Raw genomic sequence first — 20804 nt, 5'->3', positions numbered from 1 at the left:
AATCTAACGGTTATATTGTTAAAATAATATTCAACTTGTATCCCATATTGCAGCTTTATTTCTGAATCACCGAAGACGATTTAAAAAGGCAAAGGCCATGCAAAAATGACCAGAAATAGATATGATACATTGATGAGACAGCTTACAGACACTGGTAAATAGTGCGTCTTGTGACCTGTTTTATATAACATATTTTCAAAAGTTTTCTAGTAATTACATAAAAAGGGGCTAACCTGCACTAAACCGACGCTTGAATATGTTAGAATGAAGCATAATTTCACAACAGAACTTTGAAACTGTCATGTGTGGGCTGCTACACTGGTGAAATAACAAACTGCACAACACAGGATGAGGAAATGAAGTGGAGCAGCCGAGTGAATACACCCCTTTATTGCCTTGCAAATATCCCTCTGCCGCAAACACTTTGCCCAGACATATCAGCTCAACACTGGCCTGCATTTACCACTCTGACAGCTGATGGTATGTAAACCACACAGAACTAAAACCAGTAGACACTTATTTACCAGCTTAACTTCAATCTTCTTTGTCTGTAATAACTAAACAGGGTGGCTGTTTTTGCTCTTATGTAGTGATCATATAGCGGCCTAGTTCCTCAAAAGCAGGAAATGAAAGTACTGCATGTTCATGTTCGACTAAATTTAGTTCTCTCTGGTGATGGCGACTTGTTCTGGTAAAACAGTGAGACTTTGATTGCGGCAACTGTTAGTTAATAAGTAACTGTGAAGAGGTGCAACCTTCAGGAAACGTTTGTCCAGCTTTTGCTGTATGACCCGAAACACAGATCTCTATGTTTGTTTATTAAATTAGTTGGACTGAACTCGTCTGAAGATTTCCTTTTTTTGTTCGAAGCTGGATTTTGCTGTTTTGACCAGGAAACAGTGTTGCTATGGTAAGTCGATGTTATTTTTAGACTATAACTTCATTTTTGCCTAATATACTGCTCTTCTATTGATGACTGAGGGTGACTTGATGTCAATCTTGACATTATTGAACAATCCCGTATCAAAATTTTGAAAGTAAAATTTACTTTGTGACAATGGTGCTCATCTGGCAGTGACACAGGCCTTGGTAAACTTACTGACACTTGACAGCACTTTTTCCTGTTAGCACAGTTGCAGGAAGTAAGGTTTGGTTCTTAGAAATAACTTATACAGGGACTGTAGCACCGCCATTTGCCCGGCAGACCTGTAGTGGCATACACATGGTAGTAAATGTTTGGATAAGGGACCAACAGCACTAAAAGTGAATCAATTTCCACCATTTTTCACAGGCTGACCAACATTCTCAGCCAACTCCCGCTGTTCCGGCCTCTAAGCTTGACCAAGTGCAAGGTCAGGTAAATGAGGTTAAAGTTATTCTGACAGACAACATCAACAAAGTGCTGGAGAGAGGCGACAGATTAGATGATCTGATTGGCAAGACGGATGACCTGCAGGCGTCTGTAAGTATCCGATCGTGGGCCTTTTAGGAAGAAGCTTGAATCCATTTTATCTTTTATCATATATGAAGATATTATGTTTAGCTGTGCTACAAAGCATATTTATGCTTTTTGTTCATAAAGTAAAGCTTTCAGATACTTTGAGTGATTTCATGATTTCTGGGGATAGTATGGTATGTTTGTAACTAGACGGGTTGAGATTTAAAAAGAAAATCCTGCTCCTGATACCAGAGGTGTGGACTCGAGTCACATGACTTGGACTCGAGTCAGACTCGAGTCATTAATTTTATGACTTTAGACTTGACTTGAAAAAATGTTCTAAGACTTGTGACTTGACTTGGACTTTTACACCAATGACTTGGGACTTGAATTGGACTTGAACCGGTTTACTTGAAAAGACTTGATATTTTACCCCAAATATAAAATTTAACATGCATATTATATAGAGATTGAAAATGTGACGTCATTCACGGGTAGAACCGCAAAGGATTCTGGGAACTCGTGGCAAGCGGTACTAGCGCACGCAGGCTTTCAATTAAAATCAGTTATACAGCGATAAAAAGAAACACAAAAATGTCAAGAAGCTGTTGTATTATTAACTGCAATAGCCGGTCGCATGACAGCCACGGGAAGCCGACGGGTAAAGAGATCGGTTGTTATCGGATTACGTCGTTGAAGAGAAATTGTTCGAGCCATGTTTCCGAAGTAACAAAGACGCGACGGGTGGCCTGGATTGCAGCCATTCAAAGATCAAATATAACGTCCCAGAACACTCCAGCTCACAGGTTAGTCTGCTCCGAGCATTTACACGAAGGTCAGTGTTTTTTAGTAGTTAATACGTCATTTTCATAACATAATTGGTGATATAGGTTACAAGCAAGTCTGGCGCTGAACAGAAATTGTGGCGCTATGCTCCTTTATTTATTGTGCATAAATAGTGAATTGTCCTGACACAATATTGCGTTTCGCTTATGTTATTATGGTACATTGACAAAAACATATACGTTTATTCACAGGATAAAACAGGTTTTTTGTATCACTAATTGCCCAGTACGATTACAGCATACAATATTGTTGTCACTGCTACATTTCTGTGATGAACCAGAAATTATTTCCACTACTAATTAATTACCGTTGAGCTCAAAGGTTATATTAATAAACGGTTAAGGAATGTGTATTTATGACGACGATTTGTGAGATTGGTAAACTTATGATACGTACGATGGTCTTTCGTTCTACACGGTGCATTTCAAGGTCCTGCACCCATCCGTCGGTAAACTGTACCTGGACTTGTTGCAGTGACCGGAAGTTACTAAACTTCATGAGTGTATGCACTCACTCCAAGAACCGTATGATTATTAATATGCATATAAATAAAGAAGCTATTTTGTGCAAAGATGTCAACTGTAAGAATGCTGTGCATAAACATTTACTCTGCTCCATGTATGATGATATAGTGACTGCTCTGTATAAAAGTGGCACACTGCTTGATAAACAATATAAGCATAAGAAACCTAACATCAGACCTGGCTGGAAAGAACATGTATCCATGTACCATGATGAAGCTCGCATAGCTTATAAATGTTGGGCCATGGCTGGAAGACCTAAACAAGGCCCAGAATTTGAACAGAAAAAATGTGCGAATGCCAGATATAAGTACGCTGTTCGCTTTATAACTAAAAATGAGCAAATGCTAAGAGCAGATTCTTTGGCCAGGAAAATGCTGTGTAATAATACGGCAGATTTTTGGAAAGAGGTGAAAGCTCTTAATAACTGTAAACCATCTCTACCATCAACTGTTGAAGGTGTTTCTGGGGCAGATAACATTGCAGCATTATGGAGACAGCATTACAGTGCGTTGTTTAACTGTATAAAAAGTGAACCATATGAGGACAATCTTGACATGAGTAATGACACGATAAGTGTAAGGACACATGAAGTATATGAAGCCATTCATAGGTTGTCTGATAATAAATCCTCTGGTTTGGATCACATCACTGCAGAACATTTAAAACATGCTAGTGTAAGGCTAGCTCCTCTTTTAGCACTCTGTTTCACTGGGTTTATGATTCATGGCATATTACCAGACTCAATGCTGTGTATTTTACTGGTACCAGTTATGAAGGACAAAGCTGCAAAAGTGAGCTGCTTGGATAATTACAGGCCAATTGCACTAGCCAGTATTTTATCTAAGGTGTTAGAAAGAATCTTGTTTGACAGAGTTAGTGTGTTCATCTCTTCTCTGGATAATCAGTTTGGCTTCAAAGCACGGCACTGACATGTGCATATATGCACTCAAGGAAATAGTCAGTTTGTACAGGGCTAAAAATTCATCTGTCCTCATGTCTTTCATTGATGCCTCTAAGGCTTTTGATCGAGTGAACCACAGAAAACTTTTTGATAAAATGAAGAGATGGGGAGTTCCTCAGTACATCGTGAGGATTCTCTCTTACTGGTACGCTCATCAGAACATGCAGGTTAAATGGGGAAGCAGTATTTCTGCCCCCTTTGGTGTCAGCAATGGTGTTAGACGGGGTGGGATTTTGTCTCCAATTTTATTTAATTTGTATGTTGATGATTTGTCCATACAACTGAGAGCCTGTAACACTGGGTGTATATTAGGTAAAGCACTGATAAATCATCTTATGTATGCAGATGACCTGGTTGTTTTTAGTCCAAGCAGTGCTGGGTTACAGGATCTTCTTAATGTCTGTACTGAATATGGTGTGCAATATGACATTGAGTACAATGCTGCTAAAAGTGCTGTTTTGATATGTAGAACCAAGCAGGATAAACAGCTAAATTTCCCTTTGTTTAAACTGGCACAAAAAACTCTTGAAGTTCATAAAAAGGTGAAATACCTCGGTCACTTTATTACTGAGCAAATGAATGATGATGATGACATATACAGACAACGGTGTAAGCTCTATGTGCAGGCAAATACTATTGCACGCAAATTCAGCTTTTGTTCACTTCCAGTTAAAGTGGCTTTGTTTAAAGCGTATTGCACACCGCTATATACTGCCCCCTTGTGGTCATCCTACAAACAATGTAGCATGCAGAAGCTGCATGTTGCATATAATGATGCGATGAGAATCCTTTGCAGGATACCTAGAAGTGGTAGTGCCAGCCAGATGTTTGTAGCTGTGGGTGTTTGGACTTTTAAAGCACTTTTAAGGAAGCTAATGTTCAATTTTAGAGAACGACTGGATGGTTCGAGTAACAGTATAATTTTAGCACTCACAGATCCGACAGTGAGTGGTTCCCGTTACTCATCCAGTCTCAGAAAGCACTGGTTAAAGTGTTTGTGTATTTATTGATTTATTTTAAGTAATTGTGTTTTATGTATATTATGGTTTTATGTTTTTACAAATGTTTTAGATACTTATTTATATACATATATATATTTAATGGTGTATACCTTGTGTTGGGGGGGGAGTGTTGTGTGTGTGTGTGTGTGTGTGTGTGTTTGGTTTTTTTTTTTTTTTTTTGTCTTGTTTTTATGGACATGAAGTCTGCCAATTAAGATTGAATTGAATTATAAAGATCCATTAGAGTGTTCATCATATCGTCCTATATCACTCTTAAATGTAGATTTAAAAATACTGTCAAAAACACTTGCTCTCAGGCTAGAGCAACATCTACCATTGTTAATTTCTCCAGATCAGACAGGTTTCGTGAAGGGTAGGCATGGTTTTTTCAACCTGCGCAGGTTTTTGAACATATTACACACCAAGTCAACTACAACCCCTGAAATTGCCTTATTACTCGATGCTGAGAAGGCATTTGACCGGGTGGAGTGGGATTATCTGTTTTATACTCTGCATAAATTTGGATTTGGCCCTAATTTCATTTCATGGATTCAGTTACTTTACTCCTCACCTATGGCACGTGTTAGAACAAATTCGTTATTCTCTTCTTATTTCCCACTTCTCCGTGGTGCGAGACAAGGTTGTCCCTTATCCCCTCTTCTTTTTGCATTATCAATTGAACCACTGGCGATTAAACTGCGAGCTGACAGTTGCATTAAGGGCATCTTCAGAGGTGACCAGGAGCACAAAATATCCTTATATGCTGACGACCTCCTGCTGTATATGTCAGAGCCTTTATGCTCTCTTCCCCGTGCTCTTGCCATTTTTGAATGTTTTGGTAATATTTCAGGTTACAAGTTAAATCTGCATAAAAGTGAACTTCTCTGTGTCAACTCTATAGCCAGAAAGATTTCATTTTCAGGTTTTCAATTTAGCGTTAAATCAGGGTATGTGACCTATCTGGGGGTTAAGGTTACCCACTCATACAAAGATCTTTATGAAAGAAACTTTGTCCCGCTGCTTAAAAATACTGAGACAGATCTTCAGAGGTGGAACAATTTACCACTGTCATTAATTGGCCGCGTCAATTCTATCAAAATGAACATACTTCCCAAGTTCCTTTACTTATTTCAATGTATCCCATGCTACTTACCCAATAAGTATTTTATAACACTGAATAAGCATATCTCTGCATTTATTTGGAATGGCAAAAGTCCACGAATTCGTAAAGATTTCATGCAGAGGACTAGGCCAATGGGTGGATTAGCCTTGCCAAACTTTCAGTCTTATTATTGGGCAGCAAATATTCGTAATATGCTGTACTGGATGAGTAATGTTACTACAGAGACTCCAGCTTGGCTCCAAATTGAGTCATCCAATTGTGGCAAAATTTGCCTATCAGCTTTGTTGAGTTCAGCTCTCCCATTAGAACTATACACCTATAAACGTAACCCTTTGTTGTATGACTCGCTCAGAATCTGGGTGCAATGTAGGAAAAGGTTGGGGTTACACTTAATGTCAATTAAAGCACCTATCTGCTCAAACCATATGTTCCCACCCTCCATGATGGACTCTGCCTTTAAAATATGGGAAAGTAATGGCCTTAGAAATATCAAAGACCTTTTTGTAGATGGGATTTTTGCCTCATTCACGCAGCTCCTGAAGCAGTTTAATGTTCCTCGGCAACATTTTTTCCGCTATTTACAAATTCGTCACTTTGTAAAGAGTCGATTTCCTTCATTTCCGGAACTACCTGAGGAAACTTCTTTGGATAAAATTATTAATATAAACGTTCATAAGAGAGGGGCGATTAAAGAAATCTATGCTATACTATTAGATCTTCAATCTCCTTCTCTCTTCATCCTTAAAGCACAGTGGGAGAAAGACCTTGGGATGACTATAACAGATGAGCTCTGGCAATCTTTTCTCCAGAGGGTACACTCTTCTTCGATATGTGCCAGGCATGGGCTCCTTCAATTTAAGGTCCTACACCGATTACATATCTCCAAGGAAAAGTTAGCCAAGTTCTATCCAGGAGCTGACCCTCTGTGTAACAGATGTAAAGCAGAAACAGGTTCGCTCCTTCATACCTTTTGGACATGCCCCAATCTTCATACCTATTGGGTGTCTATATTTAACACTCTGTCAGAGATGTATAACGTTAAATATGAGCCTTCTGCTCTAACGGCTATCTTTGGGGTGATACCTCAAGACATCACTTTGCCAAAATGCTATTCGAATTCTATTGCCTTTGCTTCACTTATCGCAAGGCGCCTTATACTTTTAAGATGGAAGCAGGAAGCTCCTCCCACACATGAACAGTGGCTTGCGGAGCTCATGAGGTTTTTACATTTAGAAAAGATGAGATATACACTGGCAGGTTCAACCACCAAATTTCTTAGGGCATGGCAGCCATTCTTGATGTACATGGAAACATTTAAAATGACCACCTTATCATGACCAGATACCATATCTCTATATCGCTATCATAGCTAACTGTACGCTGAATGTCCCTTATACATTTTATTTTTCTATTTGTTTGTTGTTGTTTGTTTGTTTTTTGTTGTTTTGTAGGGGTTTCTTTGGTTTGTTTGTTTGTTTGTTTTTTCCTTCTCTATTTCTGTTATCTTTTGGGGTATTGTAAATACTGAACAGCAAACTACTGTATGTTCAATGTTTTGTTGTTAACATGCTGCTGTGACTGAAAATAAAATTTATAAAGAAAAAAGAAAAAAGATTGAATTGAATTGAAATAAATATGCTAAGATGAGATAGCTGACTTCATCTAACTAGCAAATGTTGTCCAGGCTACGTTGGTGATACAGGTTTTTTTAATGTGTATGATATTTTTGTCATGCGATTTTAAAGCTGGTCCTACAACCGCATCCAAGAATAACATGCAGCGTATCTCAGAACTGTCGGTGAAAATTATTCTTGGAGCTAGGTTTAATTGAGCTGCATTTTAAAGAGGTGCAATTTCACAATTTGTGTATATTTTCTAAGTTCACTATTTTGTCATGTGTTGAGAAAAACACAGATTTTAAAATTACATGGTCTAATATTTACATTTAGCATAACTGCAACATTATTTTTTCGTTTTTTTTTTTAAAGACTCGAAAGGACTTGAAATTCAAAGTTTCAGACTTGTGACTTGACTCGGACTTTTACACCAGTGACTTGAGACTCGACTCTGACTTGCCTGACATTACTTGAGACTTGACTTGAGACTTGAGGATAAAGACTTGAGACTTACTTGAGACTTGCAAGACAATGACTTGGTCCCACCTCTGCCTGATACATATAGTCATAATAAAATGCCTTATTTGACACTAAAGCAGTTTCCTAACCTTTACAGTTTGTTGTCTGATTAGGGAAACGTCCCTAGCAGTTTCCAGTTCCCCTATAAACCTTTGTTTTCTTTTGCTTTCATTTACAGACCAAATTTGTAAAATAACCCACACATTGCTACCTGTTTCAGCTATTCAACTACATTTCTTTTTTACCGCTCACCCACTTTTAAATGTTTTATTGTTACTTTTAGCTAGGATGTTTAAACAGTTATACACTACTGCGGTCACCCCTTTAGTTTAGTATCTATTTCATCTCAATTATTTATATATGTATGGTAACTTGTTCTCACTAGATACTTAATATTTCAGTATTTCATGCACATTTACATCTTTGCAATACATGTAACCATCCTTGGGAAACAAAAACTCAGTTTGTTCTTCTAGTATTTTAGGGTCCCTGTTTTAATTATCCATTCATCATTCTTCATCACTTTGTAATCACTCAATCAGAAACCTTCGTGTTCATCTCTAAAGCTTGCAAATGGTTGATGCTTTATAGGGCTTCTGGAGATTGCTTGTCTTTAAACGACGCATGTGCTTCCTCAAATATCAGGGTTTAATTTGGCAGTTTTTTTTCTTTTCAGGCTGACTCATTCCAGAGAACATCCACAAGGGTGGCCAGAAAATACTGGTGGAAAAATGTTAAAATGATGATCCTAATCGGTGTGATTGTGCTGATCATCATCATCCTCATCATCCTTGCTGCCACAAAAGTTATATAAATTCCACGTTTACCTACTCAAGGCTGAAAGCTACAAACATGGCGCTTACCGGCATTTGAATTACTCTTGCAAGTGATCACTTCAGCTTAAGCAAAGACATGTAAATTTAAAGGGCTAATGATTGTTGATTATGTTATTTTGTGACAACATAATGTGAAAAAGAAATTGAGAGCAACAGAGATTGAAGTGATATGAAGTTAGCTGAAATACTTTAACACTCCAACAGTTTTACGTGTGTGACATAAAACCACTCTATTAATGGAACAGAAATTCAAATGTGTTTATTTTTATTTGTCGCATTTCTTCATGTCCAATACACTGTATATATATTGTATGTTTATGACTGTCAAACTCTGTAATAACATATTTAATATATGATTGATGAATATGATAAAGATAATGAATTGTAATAACACATTTTGTATCTTTGCTACCACATTACTGAATATGTGAGTGATTTGTTCCAACCAATGTTACAGTTCAGTCATGGAATATATGAAGCAGTTCACAAGTTAGCATTTGGACATAAGTACAAAAAACGAAGGGATGAGGAAAGCAAACTGATCAAACATTGCAGCAATCCAAATAAATGCATAACAATGAAATACTCAGTAGGTATAGGAGAAAATGTACTGTAGGTCTCGGTGTTCTTCAATTACTGTCTTACAACTAGCTAAGTAATCTTTGCTGGATGCCATCATCTCTCTGGCCAACGCTCCAACAGCGCACGGTAGACTTTCATCACGCTGAAACCTATGAAAAACAAACAACAATAAATCAGCTATAGACAAACAAAGAGGGTAAGATTGCAAAACAATAGGAATCCCCTGTGTTTATAATGTCCAATGTAATAAAAAAAACTATAAGAAAAAAACCAAACTGATTATTTTAACATATTACATAAAAAGTTAGAAAGTTAAGCTAGAGATCTTGAAGTGCATTAAATTGAAGAAGTCAAAGCCAAAATACTAAATGGAAGAAATGTTCAGATTGGTCAAAAATACACATTAAAGAAAGCATTACATGCAAATTTTCTGGAGATGTAGTGACACTTTGATTCTTCTCATTTTACCAAAGGTTATAAGAGGAAAATTTGTTACAGGAAAATTAACAAAAGGAGGAGCCTTTTCCATCGCTGTGAGTAACACAAAACAGAACAATACATGTACACAAATTAAAGCACTTTATCCCCCAGCACAGTAGAGTCCAAATACGAACCAGGTTTTAGCTCATGGACTACTGGCTACAAGAGCTAAATAAAGAAACAAGCATTTTAATTAAGATTAGGGATGCATATATTAACATTAGGAACTGGAAAGTCCAGAGAAAGCTGTATGTATCCTTTAAAAAACAAAGTTATTTTTTCAGATTTATAATTATTACTTGTGGGGGAGTAAGGGCCTGTAAAAAATGACAATTACATATGTATATTTTACGTTTTACATTACAAACAATTGCAAAGAAATTAAAAAATTGAAAGAAAGATGACAAAGCTGGACGTGTCCCATATTGTTTAGTTTAGAAATGCTGATACAGGATGTTGGAAGACCATACCAAATGGCAGCATTCGAGAGCGTATGCTTCTCATACCCGGTCCGCATTGAGCGGGCCCTGAGAGTATCTGGGAGTCAGCTCATGGCCTGCAAGGAAGCTCCGCTGGCAGGTACAAACAAGGTATGTCAGAGTTAGGAGACAACATACTTCCTTCTGTTTCCTTGCACATCCTTAACTTTGGCATCCATTTACTGTAGTAGCAGTACATTACCTGTTAACTTTACAGTTTAAAAAAAAAAAGAGAAGATGCAAAAGAGGCAGCAGAAGCCGGCTGTTAAAATAATCGCCACAAGAGCGTAGCCTCTATGTTACCACTACTGTAAAGCACTTCAGGGTGCTGAGAAAAAGAAATTTATGGAGGAAATTATGCATAATGTTACCAAACATCAAAGTAAATATAAAACTACTTTAAGTTTAAAAGCAAAAAAGTATATATGTACTATTACATACCTATTTCAAGAGGAGGGTTTCCCCTATTAATACGGCTTGTAACTGTTCGTGTGACCACCACGTCGTGGCGACTTGCCATAACCACCAGATTGATCTGCACATGTGAACAAAGTGGAAATTTCACACGTTTGTATTGTTTCAAAAGTAGAAAAAAAACTGGCCGTAAAACTATACTCACTGTTGTAGTCACCATAGCCATAATAGTTGTTGTAACCAGAGTAATCATAGCCACCATATCCTCCATAGCCTTGATTACTGTAACCATAGTTGCCATAATTTCCATAGCCTTGATTCCAGTAGTTGCCATAACCCTGGTTCCAATTTTGATTTGGGCCTGAAACAAAAAACAGACACCAAGTTGACATAAACTGACCTGTGTTTCAAACTAAAAATGAAACTGTCAAACCTCATCTTCTATTATTAAATCAGACTGTTAGATTGAGAGCAGACTTAACTGCTAATTTTGTGATTTACATCCCAGAAATGTAAAACAGTTAAGAATTTTGTATGTGTGTGTTTTTAGTTTGTTTGTTTTTTAATCACTGTTTTACCATCACATTTACATAACAAGCCTAGCAGAGGAGAAAGCTTTGTTTTCTTTAAGAACAGAAAACACTTTTTTGCACAGTTTGTACAAGTAAGCTTTATAAATATCTTTACCTGCAAGAAGTTATGCAAAACAGTCTACACTCACCACCTCTTCCCCGAGACCTAGATGAATATCCTCCTCTGCCACCCCAATACTGCTGCTGTTGGTACTGCTCCTTAGACATCGCCACTTTTATTTCACACTATAAGAAATTACCAGATTAAGTCAAATTAAGGTCCCATAATTCACCACAAATTCACACAAGTCTTCCATGTTCGTACACATTTTATATGTATATATATACATAAATCTCTCTCTCTCCATATATATCTATCTATATATCTATCTATATATCTATCTATATATATATATATATATATATATATATATATATATATACACATACATATGCCCCACAGCTGGATACTGGAATGCCTAGAATTGTACAAGATCAATGGGACCCTAAGAGCCTTCATCAGGAACTCAATGGGGATGTGGCGTACAACACTAGAGGCCAACTCCAAGCCCATAGCACAAGTTACCATCAAGTGCGGGATCTACCAAGGAGATGCTCTGTCCCCACTGCTGTTCTGCATAGGCCTGAACCCCCTCAGTGAGATCATTAACAAGACTGGCTACGGATACCGACTACGGAACGGAGCAGTTGTCAGCCACCTCCTGTACATGGACGACATCAAGCTGTATGCCAAGAGTGAACGAGACATCGATTCACTGATCCACACTACCAGGCTATACAGCAATGACATTGGAATGTCGTTCGGACTGGAGAAGTGTAGTCGGATGGTAACAAAGAGAGGGAAGGTAGTCAGAACTGAGGGGATTGAACTACCAGAAGGCAACATTGCAGACATAGAGGACAGTTACAAGTACCTGGGGATCCCGCAGGCAAATGGGAACCATGAAGAGGCCGCTAGAAAGGCTGCAACCACCAAGTACCTGCAGAGGGTCAGGCAAGTCCTGAGGAGTCAGCTGAATGGTAAGAACAAGATCCGGGCCATCAACACATACGCCCTGCCCGTGATCAGGTACCCTGCTGGGGTAATAAGCTAGCCAAAGGAGGAGATAGAAGCCACTGACATAAAGACAAGAAAGCTCCTGACCATGCATGGAGGGTTTCACCCCAAGTCCAGCACCCTGAGGCTGTACGCTAAGCGGAAGGAAGGGGGCCGGGGACTGGTGAGTGTCAGCACCACAGTCCAGGATGAGACAAGGAACATCCAAGAATACATTGGGAAGATGGCCCCAACTGACCGAGTGCTCAGTGAATACCTCAGGCAGCAGAAACCCAAGAAAGAGGAGGGAGACGAGGAACCATCATGGAAGGACAGGCCCCTGCACGGTATGTACCACCGGCAGATAGAGGAGGTGGCTGATATCCAGAAATCCTACCAGTGGCTGGACAAAGCTGGACTGAAAGACAGCACAGAGGCACTAATCATGGCAGCACAAGAACAAGCTCTGAGTACAAGATCCATAGAGGCTGGGGTCTATCACACCAGGCAAGACCCCAGGTGCAGGCTGTGTAAAGATGCCCCAGAGACTATCCAGCACATAACAGCAGGGTGCAAGATGCTAGCAGGCAAGGCATACATGGAACGCCATAACCAAGTGGCCGGCATAGTGTACAGGAACATCTGTGCCGAGTATAACCTAGAAGTCCCGAGGTCAAAATGGGAGATGCCCCCAAGGGTGGTGGAGAATGACCGAGCTAAGATCCTGTGGGACTTCCAGATACAGACGGACAAAATGGTGGTGGCTAACCAACCGGACATAGTGGTGGTAGACAAACAGAAGAAGACGGCCGTAGTGATCGATGTAGCGGTTCCCAATGACAGCAATATCAGGAAGAAGGAACACGAGAAGCTGGAGAAATACCAAGGGCTCAGAGAAGAGTTCGAGAGGATGTGGAGGGTGAAGGTAACGGTGGTCCCCGTGGTAATCGGAGCACTAGGTGCGGTGACTCCCAAGCTAGGCGAGTGGCTCCAGCAGATCCCGGGAACAACATCGGAGATCTCTGTCCAGAAGAGCGCAGTCCTGGGAACAGCTAAGATACTGCGCAGGACCCTCAAGCTCCCAGGCCTCTGGTAGAGGACCCGAGCTTGAAGGATAAACCGCCCGCAGGGGCGTGCTGGGTGTTATATATATATATATATATATATATATATATATATATATATATATATATACATACATACCTCTTGCAGGTATGTATACACACACACACATTTCAATTTCAGTGTCTGTAGCTTTAAATTAAATTAGGATTGGTTGTGCATCCGCCCCTTTAAAGAAGGGTCTGTGAGTGACAGTTAGAAGCAGCCAATAGGAGCAGCCCAGCTCATTTACACTATACTGCTGTCAAACAGACCAGAATGAGACACACTGTAGCTTCCAACTTTCTCCCTGCACACCACTCTTACTTTAAAATACAGCCAAATTGTCTGCACGATCTTTGTTTTTTCACATATATAAATGCAAAGTTTGTCCAACAAAGTGCTGCAGTTACAAAAATCTAAATTTCATTGGTGGGGAGCAGCCTCTTGGTAAACAGGTCTCCGTTAGTAATGGACCACATTAAAGTCAATGTTTCAAAGTAGTTCTCTTGTCTTACAACAGAATCCAAAAAATATACCCATGAGTGCACAGTTATTGTAAATTTGAATGAGTACAGAGATTAGAAAAGAAGCAAACAGATGTAAATGCTAACAGAAAGCCAGATGAGTTTAAGTGCACTGAAGCATATAAAGTAACACCCACACAGTACTTTTTAAAAGGTTACTAATCTGTCTGTAATAATTCCACAAAGTCACTATCCTCAGCATTTCTTTTTCCCCAGAGCTTTGACACGCTTTGACTGTGTATACAAAGCTAACAATTATGTTAGCCACATTATCTACATTTGAAAAGAACAGGGCTGCTTTAGTTGCTGTCACGTCGCTGCTGTGTGGCTCTGGTGTTTAACACCTTAGTTTGATTCATAATTATCATGTTAAAACACCAAAGTCACATAAACGAACCTTTTGATGCAGCAGTAAAGCAACAGGTTGATCAGCTATAAAATTTATAAGTGGAGTCTGGCTGCTTTGATAAGACAATGAGAGTGGCCTCAGTTCAGGTAAACTAACGGGGTTTTTTAAAATTAATGTATTAATGTTTCATTTATTTATTTGTAATAGAGACAGAACGGTAGGGAGAGACTGAGTGAGAGAAGACATACAGCTTTTCAACATATGCATGGCAGACTTTTTTCTACATATAAAAAGGGGGGAAATTCTGAAAAATAAAAACACATAATATAGGACCTAAAAGAAAAGGACTGTACCTTGCTTAATCCAATATTGTGGTACTTTTTTTCCATAATCTTCTTTACTGGCTCCTCCTCCTTGAATGTGATGAAACAGAAGCCTCTCCTTTTGTTTGTTTTGTTCTCCATGGGAAGCTCAACGGACTCCACCTGTTCACATTAAGACATAATTTAATGGGCAAATAGGAGCCCTGCAGAGCCACACAGAACAAGTGGGGAAAAAGATCAAACAAAATCTAATTTTCACAAGTCACTCACCTCTCCGAAGGCACCAAAATACTCTCTGACTTTCTCTTCAGGAGTGTCAGGAGAGAGACCACCAACAAAGATCTTCTTTACTGGCTCCTTGCTCTTCATGGCCTTGGCTTTTTTGGGGTCAATCACCTTCCCATTAAGTTTATGTTCTTTCTGTGAGGCAACCTGTAAAGCAATATAGACCATTGACAAAAATGTACATACGTGAATATTTCATCTTTCATTTTGATTTAGCGGAACGGATGTTTGATTGTTTGGGCATCATTGAGCTCAAACTTTATAGGTTGTATTCATAAACCGCGCAGTAGTATAGTTACATTCATTCTAATTTAAATCCAAATTGCCAAAAAAGGCCAAATATTAAAATTTTCTGCTAATCATTAAATAAAACTGAAAAAAAAAAGCCACCCACACAGACATGAAACTGCACAATCACAGCAAGTTCATGTCTGTTAGAAAAGCAAATTTACTGGTAATTAAAAAAAAAAACCACACACATCCCCTTATGTGAACAGGATAATACCTTATCAACACTTTCAGGTTCTTTGAAGAGCACAAACCCAAAACCCCTTGACCGTCCAGTCATGGGGTCCAGCTTTAACGTGCAGTCTACCACTTCCCCAAACTTTGAAAAGTAATCTTTCAGGTCCTTCTTAGTCGTGTCCCAGCTGAGGCCTCCAACAAACATCTTCCTGTTGACAAATCACACAAAAATAAGCAGGTGGTGTCTATGTGTTGAGACTGCTTTATAAGATCTCTACAGTGGGGCAAAAAAGTATTTAGTCAGCCACCGATTGTGCAAGTTCCCCCACTTAAAATGATGACAGAGGTCAGTAATTTGCACCAGAGGTACACTTCAACTGTGAGAGACAGAATGTGAAAAAAAAAATCCATGAATCCACATGGTAGGATTTGTAAAGAATTTATTCGTAAATCAGGGTGGAAAATAAGTATTTGGTCAATAACAAAAATACAACTCAATACTTTGTAACATAACCTTTGTTGGCAATAACAGAGGTCAAACGTTTACTATAGGTCTTTACCAGGTTTGCACACACAGTAGCTGGTATTTTGGCCCATTCCTCCATGCAGATCTTCTCGAGAGCAGTGATGTTTTGGGGCTGTCGCCAAGCAACACAGACTTTCAACTCCCGCCACAGATTTTCTATGGGGTTGAGGTCTGGAGACTGGCTAGGCCACTCCAGGACTTTCAAATGCTTCTTACGGAGCCACTCCTTTGTTGCCCGGGCGGTGTGTTTTGGATCATTGTCATGTTGGAAGACCCAGCCTCATTTCATCTTCAAAGTTCTCACTGATGGAAGGAGGTTTTGGCTCAAAATCTCACGATACATGGCCCCATTCATTCTGTCCTTAACACGGATCAGTCGTCCTGTCCCCTTGGCAGAAAAACAGCCCCATAGCATGATGTTTCCACCCCCATGCTTCACAGTAGGTATGGTGTTCTTGGGATGCAACTCAGTATTCTTCTTCCTCCAAACACGACGAGTTGAGTTTATACCAAAAAGTTCTACTTTGGTTTCATCTGACCACATGACATTCTCCCAATCCTCTGCTGTATCATCCATGTGCTCTCTGGCAAACTTCAGACGGGCCTGGACATGCACTGGCTTCAGCAGCGGAACACGTCTGGCACTGCGGGATTTGATTCCCTGCCGTTGTAGTGTGTTACTGATGGTGACCTTTGTTACTTTGGTCCCAGCTCTCTGCAGGTCATTCACCAGGTCCCCCCGTGTGGTTCTGGGATCTTTGCTCACCGTTCTCATGATCATTTTGACCCCACGGGATGAGATCTTGCGTGGAGCCCCAGATCGAGGGAGATTATCAGTGGTCTTGTATGTCTTCCATTTTCTGATGATTGCTCCCACAGTTGATTTTTTCACACCAAGCTGCTTGCCTATTGTAGATTCACTCTTCCCAGTCTGGTGCAGGTCTACAATACTTTTCCTGGTGTCCTTCCAAAGCTCTTTGGTCTTGGCCATGGCGGAGTTTGGAGTCTGACTGTTTGAGGCTGTGGACAGGTGTCTTTTATACAGATGATGAGTTCAAACAGGTGCCATTCATACAGGTAACGAGTGGGGGACAGAAAAGCTTCTTACAGAAGACGTTACAGGTCTGTGAGAGCCAGAGATTTTCCTTGTTTGAGGTGACCAAATACTTATTTTCCACCCTAATTTACGAATAAATTCTTTACAAATCCTACCATGTGAATTCATGGATTTTTTTTCACATTCTGTCTCTCACAGTTGAAGTGTACCTCTGGTGCAAATTACTGACCTCTGTCATCATTTTAAGTGGGGGAACTTGCACAATCGGTGGCTGACTAAGTACTTTTTTGCCCCACTGTATGCAAGCTTCTTTAAACAGCTGGGCTGCTCAAAGGTCCCCTCATTTGCTACAAGTAATCTATGTAACTTGCTTAGTAAGTAATTTATCATCAATTTACATCCAGACAATACAATATCAAACACAGCAGATTCTCCATTCATTAGGTGACTAATGAGGACCTGATTTAATCTTTTATGTGCAATCAAAATGTGAACACATACAAGGGTTTTTCTTAGCTCAAAATGGGCCTTCACATATAAATATGTTTTGTCCATATTAAAATAGGGCAAAGAATCTGTTCCCTTTCTTAACAGAAGCCTGTTAACATCTTTCTGTTGTTTATGACCATTTGATAAAGAGAAATGTATTTATTCTTGAGTAAATTCAACTATAATCATGAAACGTGGGGTAATTGTTTTGTTATTTTAAAGTGATGGTGATTTTTAAATGGTGTAAGTCCAAAACCCCTTTCTATATCAGAATCAATCACTTTATTGCAAGGAAAACCATGCATATAAATCCACCAGTGAAGTACTGTAGACCTGCAACCAACCAGTGCAGTGTTATTATCAAGAAAGATGGTTTTGTTTACAACTGCAGTGATAAAATGTTAAGATATTCCCTAAATTGAACCTGTTCTAATTCTTTTTAATTAAGGGATTCAGTGACCAGGTTGATATAAAAGGACTGTGACTCACAGCTGATGGCGATATATATATTTTGTAAGTCTTGTGACTTTATTTTGGGTTTTATTTCCCACCTTTCCTAAAAAGGGAAACAAAAATCCTGCACTGTAATGTATGCTCTTCATACAATTTTGGAACCATTAGCTCCACTTTTGATTGATATTGCCAACACTTAAACATTTGCTAATTATTAGCCAATATCAATGATTGGTAATCTAATGCAATCTTCTTCTTTTTAGTGCTCCCATTGGACGTCGCTAAAACGGATAATTTGCCTATACTTCACCCTATTCTTTGCATCATTTTCTGTCACACCACAGGACAATAACAAACCAATACTCTGTATATGCATCCATACTTTGTGAAGGTTCTCAGTCATCCGGGTCATCGTAGTCAAAGGAGCTTGCAAAGAAAAGCATCTGGACTTCTTTAAGTTACTTGAAGACGTTTCACCTCTCATCCGAGAAGCTTCTTCAGTTCTAAGGTCAAATGGTGGAGAGTCCCAGATATAAACCTAGTGGGAGTAACCCCCCACAGAGGGACAAAAGGACCCCCTGATGATCCTCTAATCGCCTGAGCCAAGGTGTGAAACTGGGTGTGGGTCCCAATCAGCCAGAGTTTCGGGTGAGTTCATTGTGAAACCTGGCCCCACCTTATGCGAGGTCTGGGCATTCCTCGCTGCACTGTACAGCGGTTGTTGTTGCGTCTGTCTGAACATTGTCATCCCCTATGTAGCCGGTGTATCAGAAAAACTCAGGAGAGTTTTCTCCAAGCATGACATCCCGGTGCATTTCAGACCCAGCAACACGCTCAGACAGAAACTGGTTCACCCGAAAGACAAAACGCCAAAACACAAACTTAACAATGTGGTGTATGCTGTACAGTGCAGCGAGGAATGCCCAGACCTCTACATTGGAGAGACCAAACAGCCACTTCACAAGCGCATGGCACAACACAGAAGAGCCACCTCCACAGGACAAGACTCAGCAGTCCATCTGCATCTTAAGGATAAAGGACATTCTTTCGAGGATGCCAATGTTCACATTTTGGACAGAGAGGACAGATGGTTTGAAAGAGGAGTGAAAGAAGCCATCTATGTCCACTGTGAGCGACCATCTTTGAACAGAGGCGGGGGTTTACGACACCAACTCTCTGCCATCTATAATCCAGTTTTGAGATCCCTTCCCAGACGCCTTAACGCCCACTCACATCCTGGGCCATCTGACCTCAGGAATTCGCATAAGGTGGGGCCAGGTTTCACAATGAACTCACCCGAAACTCTGGCTGATTGGGACCCACACCCAGTTTCACACCTTGGCTCAGGCGATTAGAGGATCATCAGGGGGTCCTTTTGTCCCTCTGTGGGGGGTTACTCCCACTAGATTTATATCTGGGACTCTCCACCATTTGACCTTAGAACTGAAGAAGCTTCACGGATGAGAGGTGAAACGTCTTCAAGCAACTTAAAGAAGTCAAGACGCTTTTCTTTGCAAGCTCCTTTGACATCCATACTTTGATTTTCTGAACAACAGGCAAAGCTGTTTTTCTAAACAGAAAACTGAAAATAATAACAAACATTCAAAAGTAAATGATATTTGAAAATATCACTTACTTTAGTCTAACATTTCCTTTTAAAACCCAAACTTTTAAAATAGCAAACCGGTAACACTCAAACACCTCGGAAATCGTTCTAGTGTAATGTTTAGTTTATGAATGCTTGTTAAAATAATCACCCCTCCTAATGAATAAAGTAGTACCCAACAATAACAATGCCAGGTCCTGCAAAAATCCGGTCCTGCAGCTACAGCATCTTTTCGATTATCAACAGTGAACCTGAGTCTATCCACCCTTCACCATCACCATACCCTTCATCCTCCTCGTTTTTACTGGCGTCGATCCTTGATCCTTCGGCCTCGCCCCCCATAAGGCCACAGTCCCCCGCTGCTGACATCGGGTCGTCACTGTTCGCCTCTCCATCCTCCTCCATTCTCATCATGTTCGGGTCGTCGCTTAATTCATAATCATCCGACATGTTTCGGGTTTTTCTGGAACAAGACTTAAACTAAAGCTTCACCCCTAAAGGGCTCTGAACTCAAAGCTACGTCAGATATCTCTGCTGGAGCTAAGCTAACTGTCTGGCTTCTGTCAGCTAACTGATGACAGGCTAGTCGCTGGCTAATATTTTGATATCATATGCTGTTAAATAAAATGTCCGTCGCTAGTTAGAACAAGCTAACTGGTTGGGTTACGTGAATCCAATGTGGGGTTAGTATGAATTTGGAGAAAACAACGCTCGGTATGAAAAAAAATTAGGTTGAAGTTACGATAATATTGAGAGGTGACTTATGAGCGTCGCTTTGTTTTCGTCGCCGTCATCTTCTTCTTCGTCGGTTAAAAACGGCTGTCAAACCGACGTGAAAGCTAGACCGCGCCCCCTTCTTTATGTAACAAATAGTACATTTTGGGCTTAATTCCCTCTTTTTTGTAGAGCCGTTTGCAAAAATACAGATGAAAAAAAGGAAATAATTGAGGCAAAAAGTAAGGAACAGAGCAAACCAAAAAGCAGAATTATGTAAAAGACATTTTTCAGTTAGTAATTTATACTCTGAACAAATTTTTGGTCAATAATACACCAAAGACAAAAAGTAGATTCATCATGATTGATGAATCAAATAACCAACCCACCCATCAGCATGTTAAAGAATATCATAAGATGCAGAATCTAACAGTCCTAAAATTGATTAATTAATTAATGTC

The 20804-nt window shown here is 39.7% G+C and overlaps 2 protein-coding genes across 4 annotated transcripts; one reads left to right on the top strand and one right to left on the bottom strand.

Annotated features, from left to right (window-relative positions):
* The first annotated feature begins 411 nt into the window (after positions 1-411).
* On the top strand, positions 412-9179 carry LOC146629342 (vesicle-associated membrane protein 8). The gene is made up of 4 exons (XM_085360018.1): positions 412-480; positions 871-910; positions 1292-1462; positions 8705-9179. Exons 2-4 carry the CDS (start codon positions 908-910, stop codon positions 8840-8842), a joined length of 312 nt encoding a protein of 103 aa, XP_085216144.1. The 5' UTR covers positions 412-480; positions 871-907; the 3' UTR covers positions 8843-9179.
* hnrnpd (heterogeneous nuclear ribonucleoprotein D) lies at positions 9104-20422 on the bottom strand. Of its 3 annotated transcripts, XR_014906421.1 has the most exons (9): positions 19913-20422; positions 15539-15707; positions 15019-15180; positions 14779-14910; positions 11541-11637; positions 11025-11180; positions 10847-10940; positions 10397-10498; positions 9104-9595 (listed from the first exon to the last, which is right to left on the bottom strand). XR_014906421.1 is itself a non-coding variant. In XM_085360016.1 (8 exons), exons 1-7 carry the CDS (start codon positions 20077-20079, stop codon positions 10873-10875), a joined length of 951 nt encoding a protein of 316 aa, XP_085216142.1. In that variant the 5' UTR covers positions 20080-20422; the 3' UTR covers positions 9104-9595; positions 10847-10872. The 3 variants fall into 3 exon arrangements, 2 of the variants coding, with proteins under 2 accessions (XP_085216142.1, XP_085216143.1); XM_085360016.1 differs by lacking the exon at positions 10397-10498; XM_085360017.1 differs by lacking the exon at positions 9104-9595 and having other exon boundaries at positions 9871-10498.
* Between the last annotated feature and the right edge of the window lie 382 nt (positions 20423-20804).

Source organism: Diplotaxodon limnothrissa, linkage group LG7 (assembly GCF_057381915.1).
Source record: "Diplotaxodon limnothrissa isolate DT_005_m linkage group LG7, D_limnothrissa_male_GT1.1, whole genome shotgun sequence".
In the NCBI taxonomy this organism is placed as follows: Eukaryota; Metazoa; Chordata; class Actinopteri; order Cichliformes; family Cichlidae; genus Diplotaxodon; species Diplotaxodon limnothrissa.
This window is presented reverse-complemented; position numbering and strand designations above follow the sequence as displayed.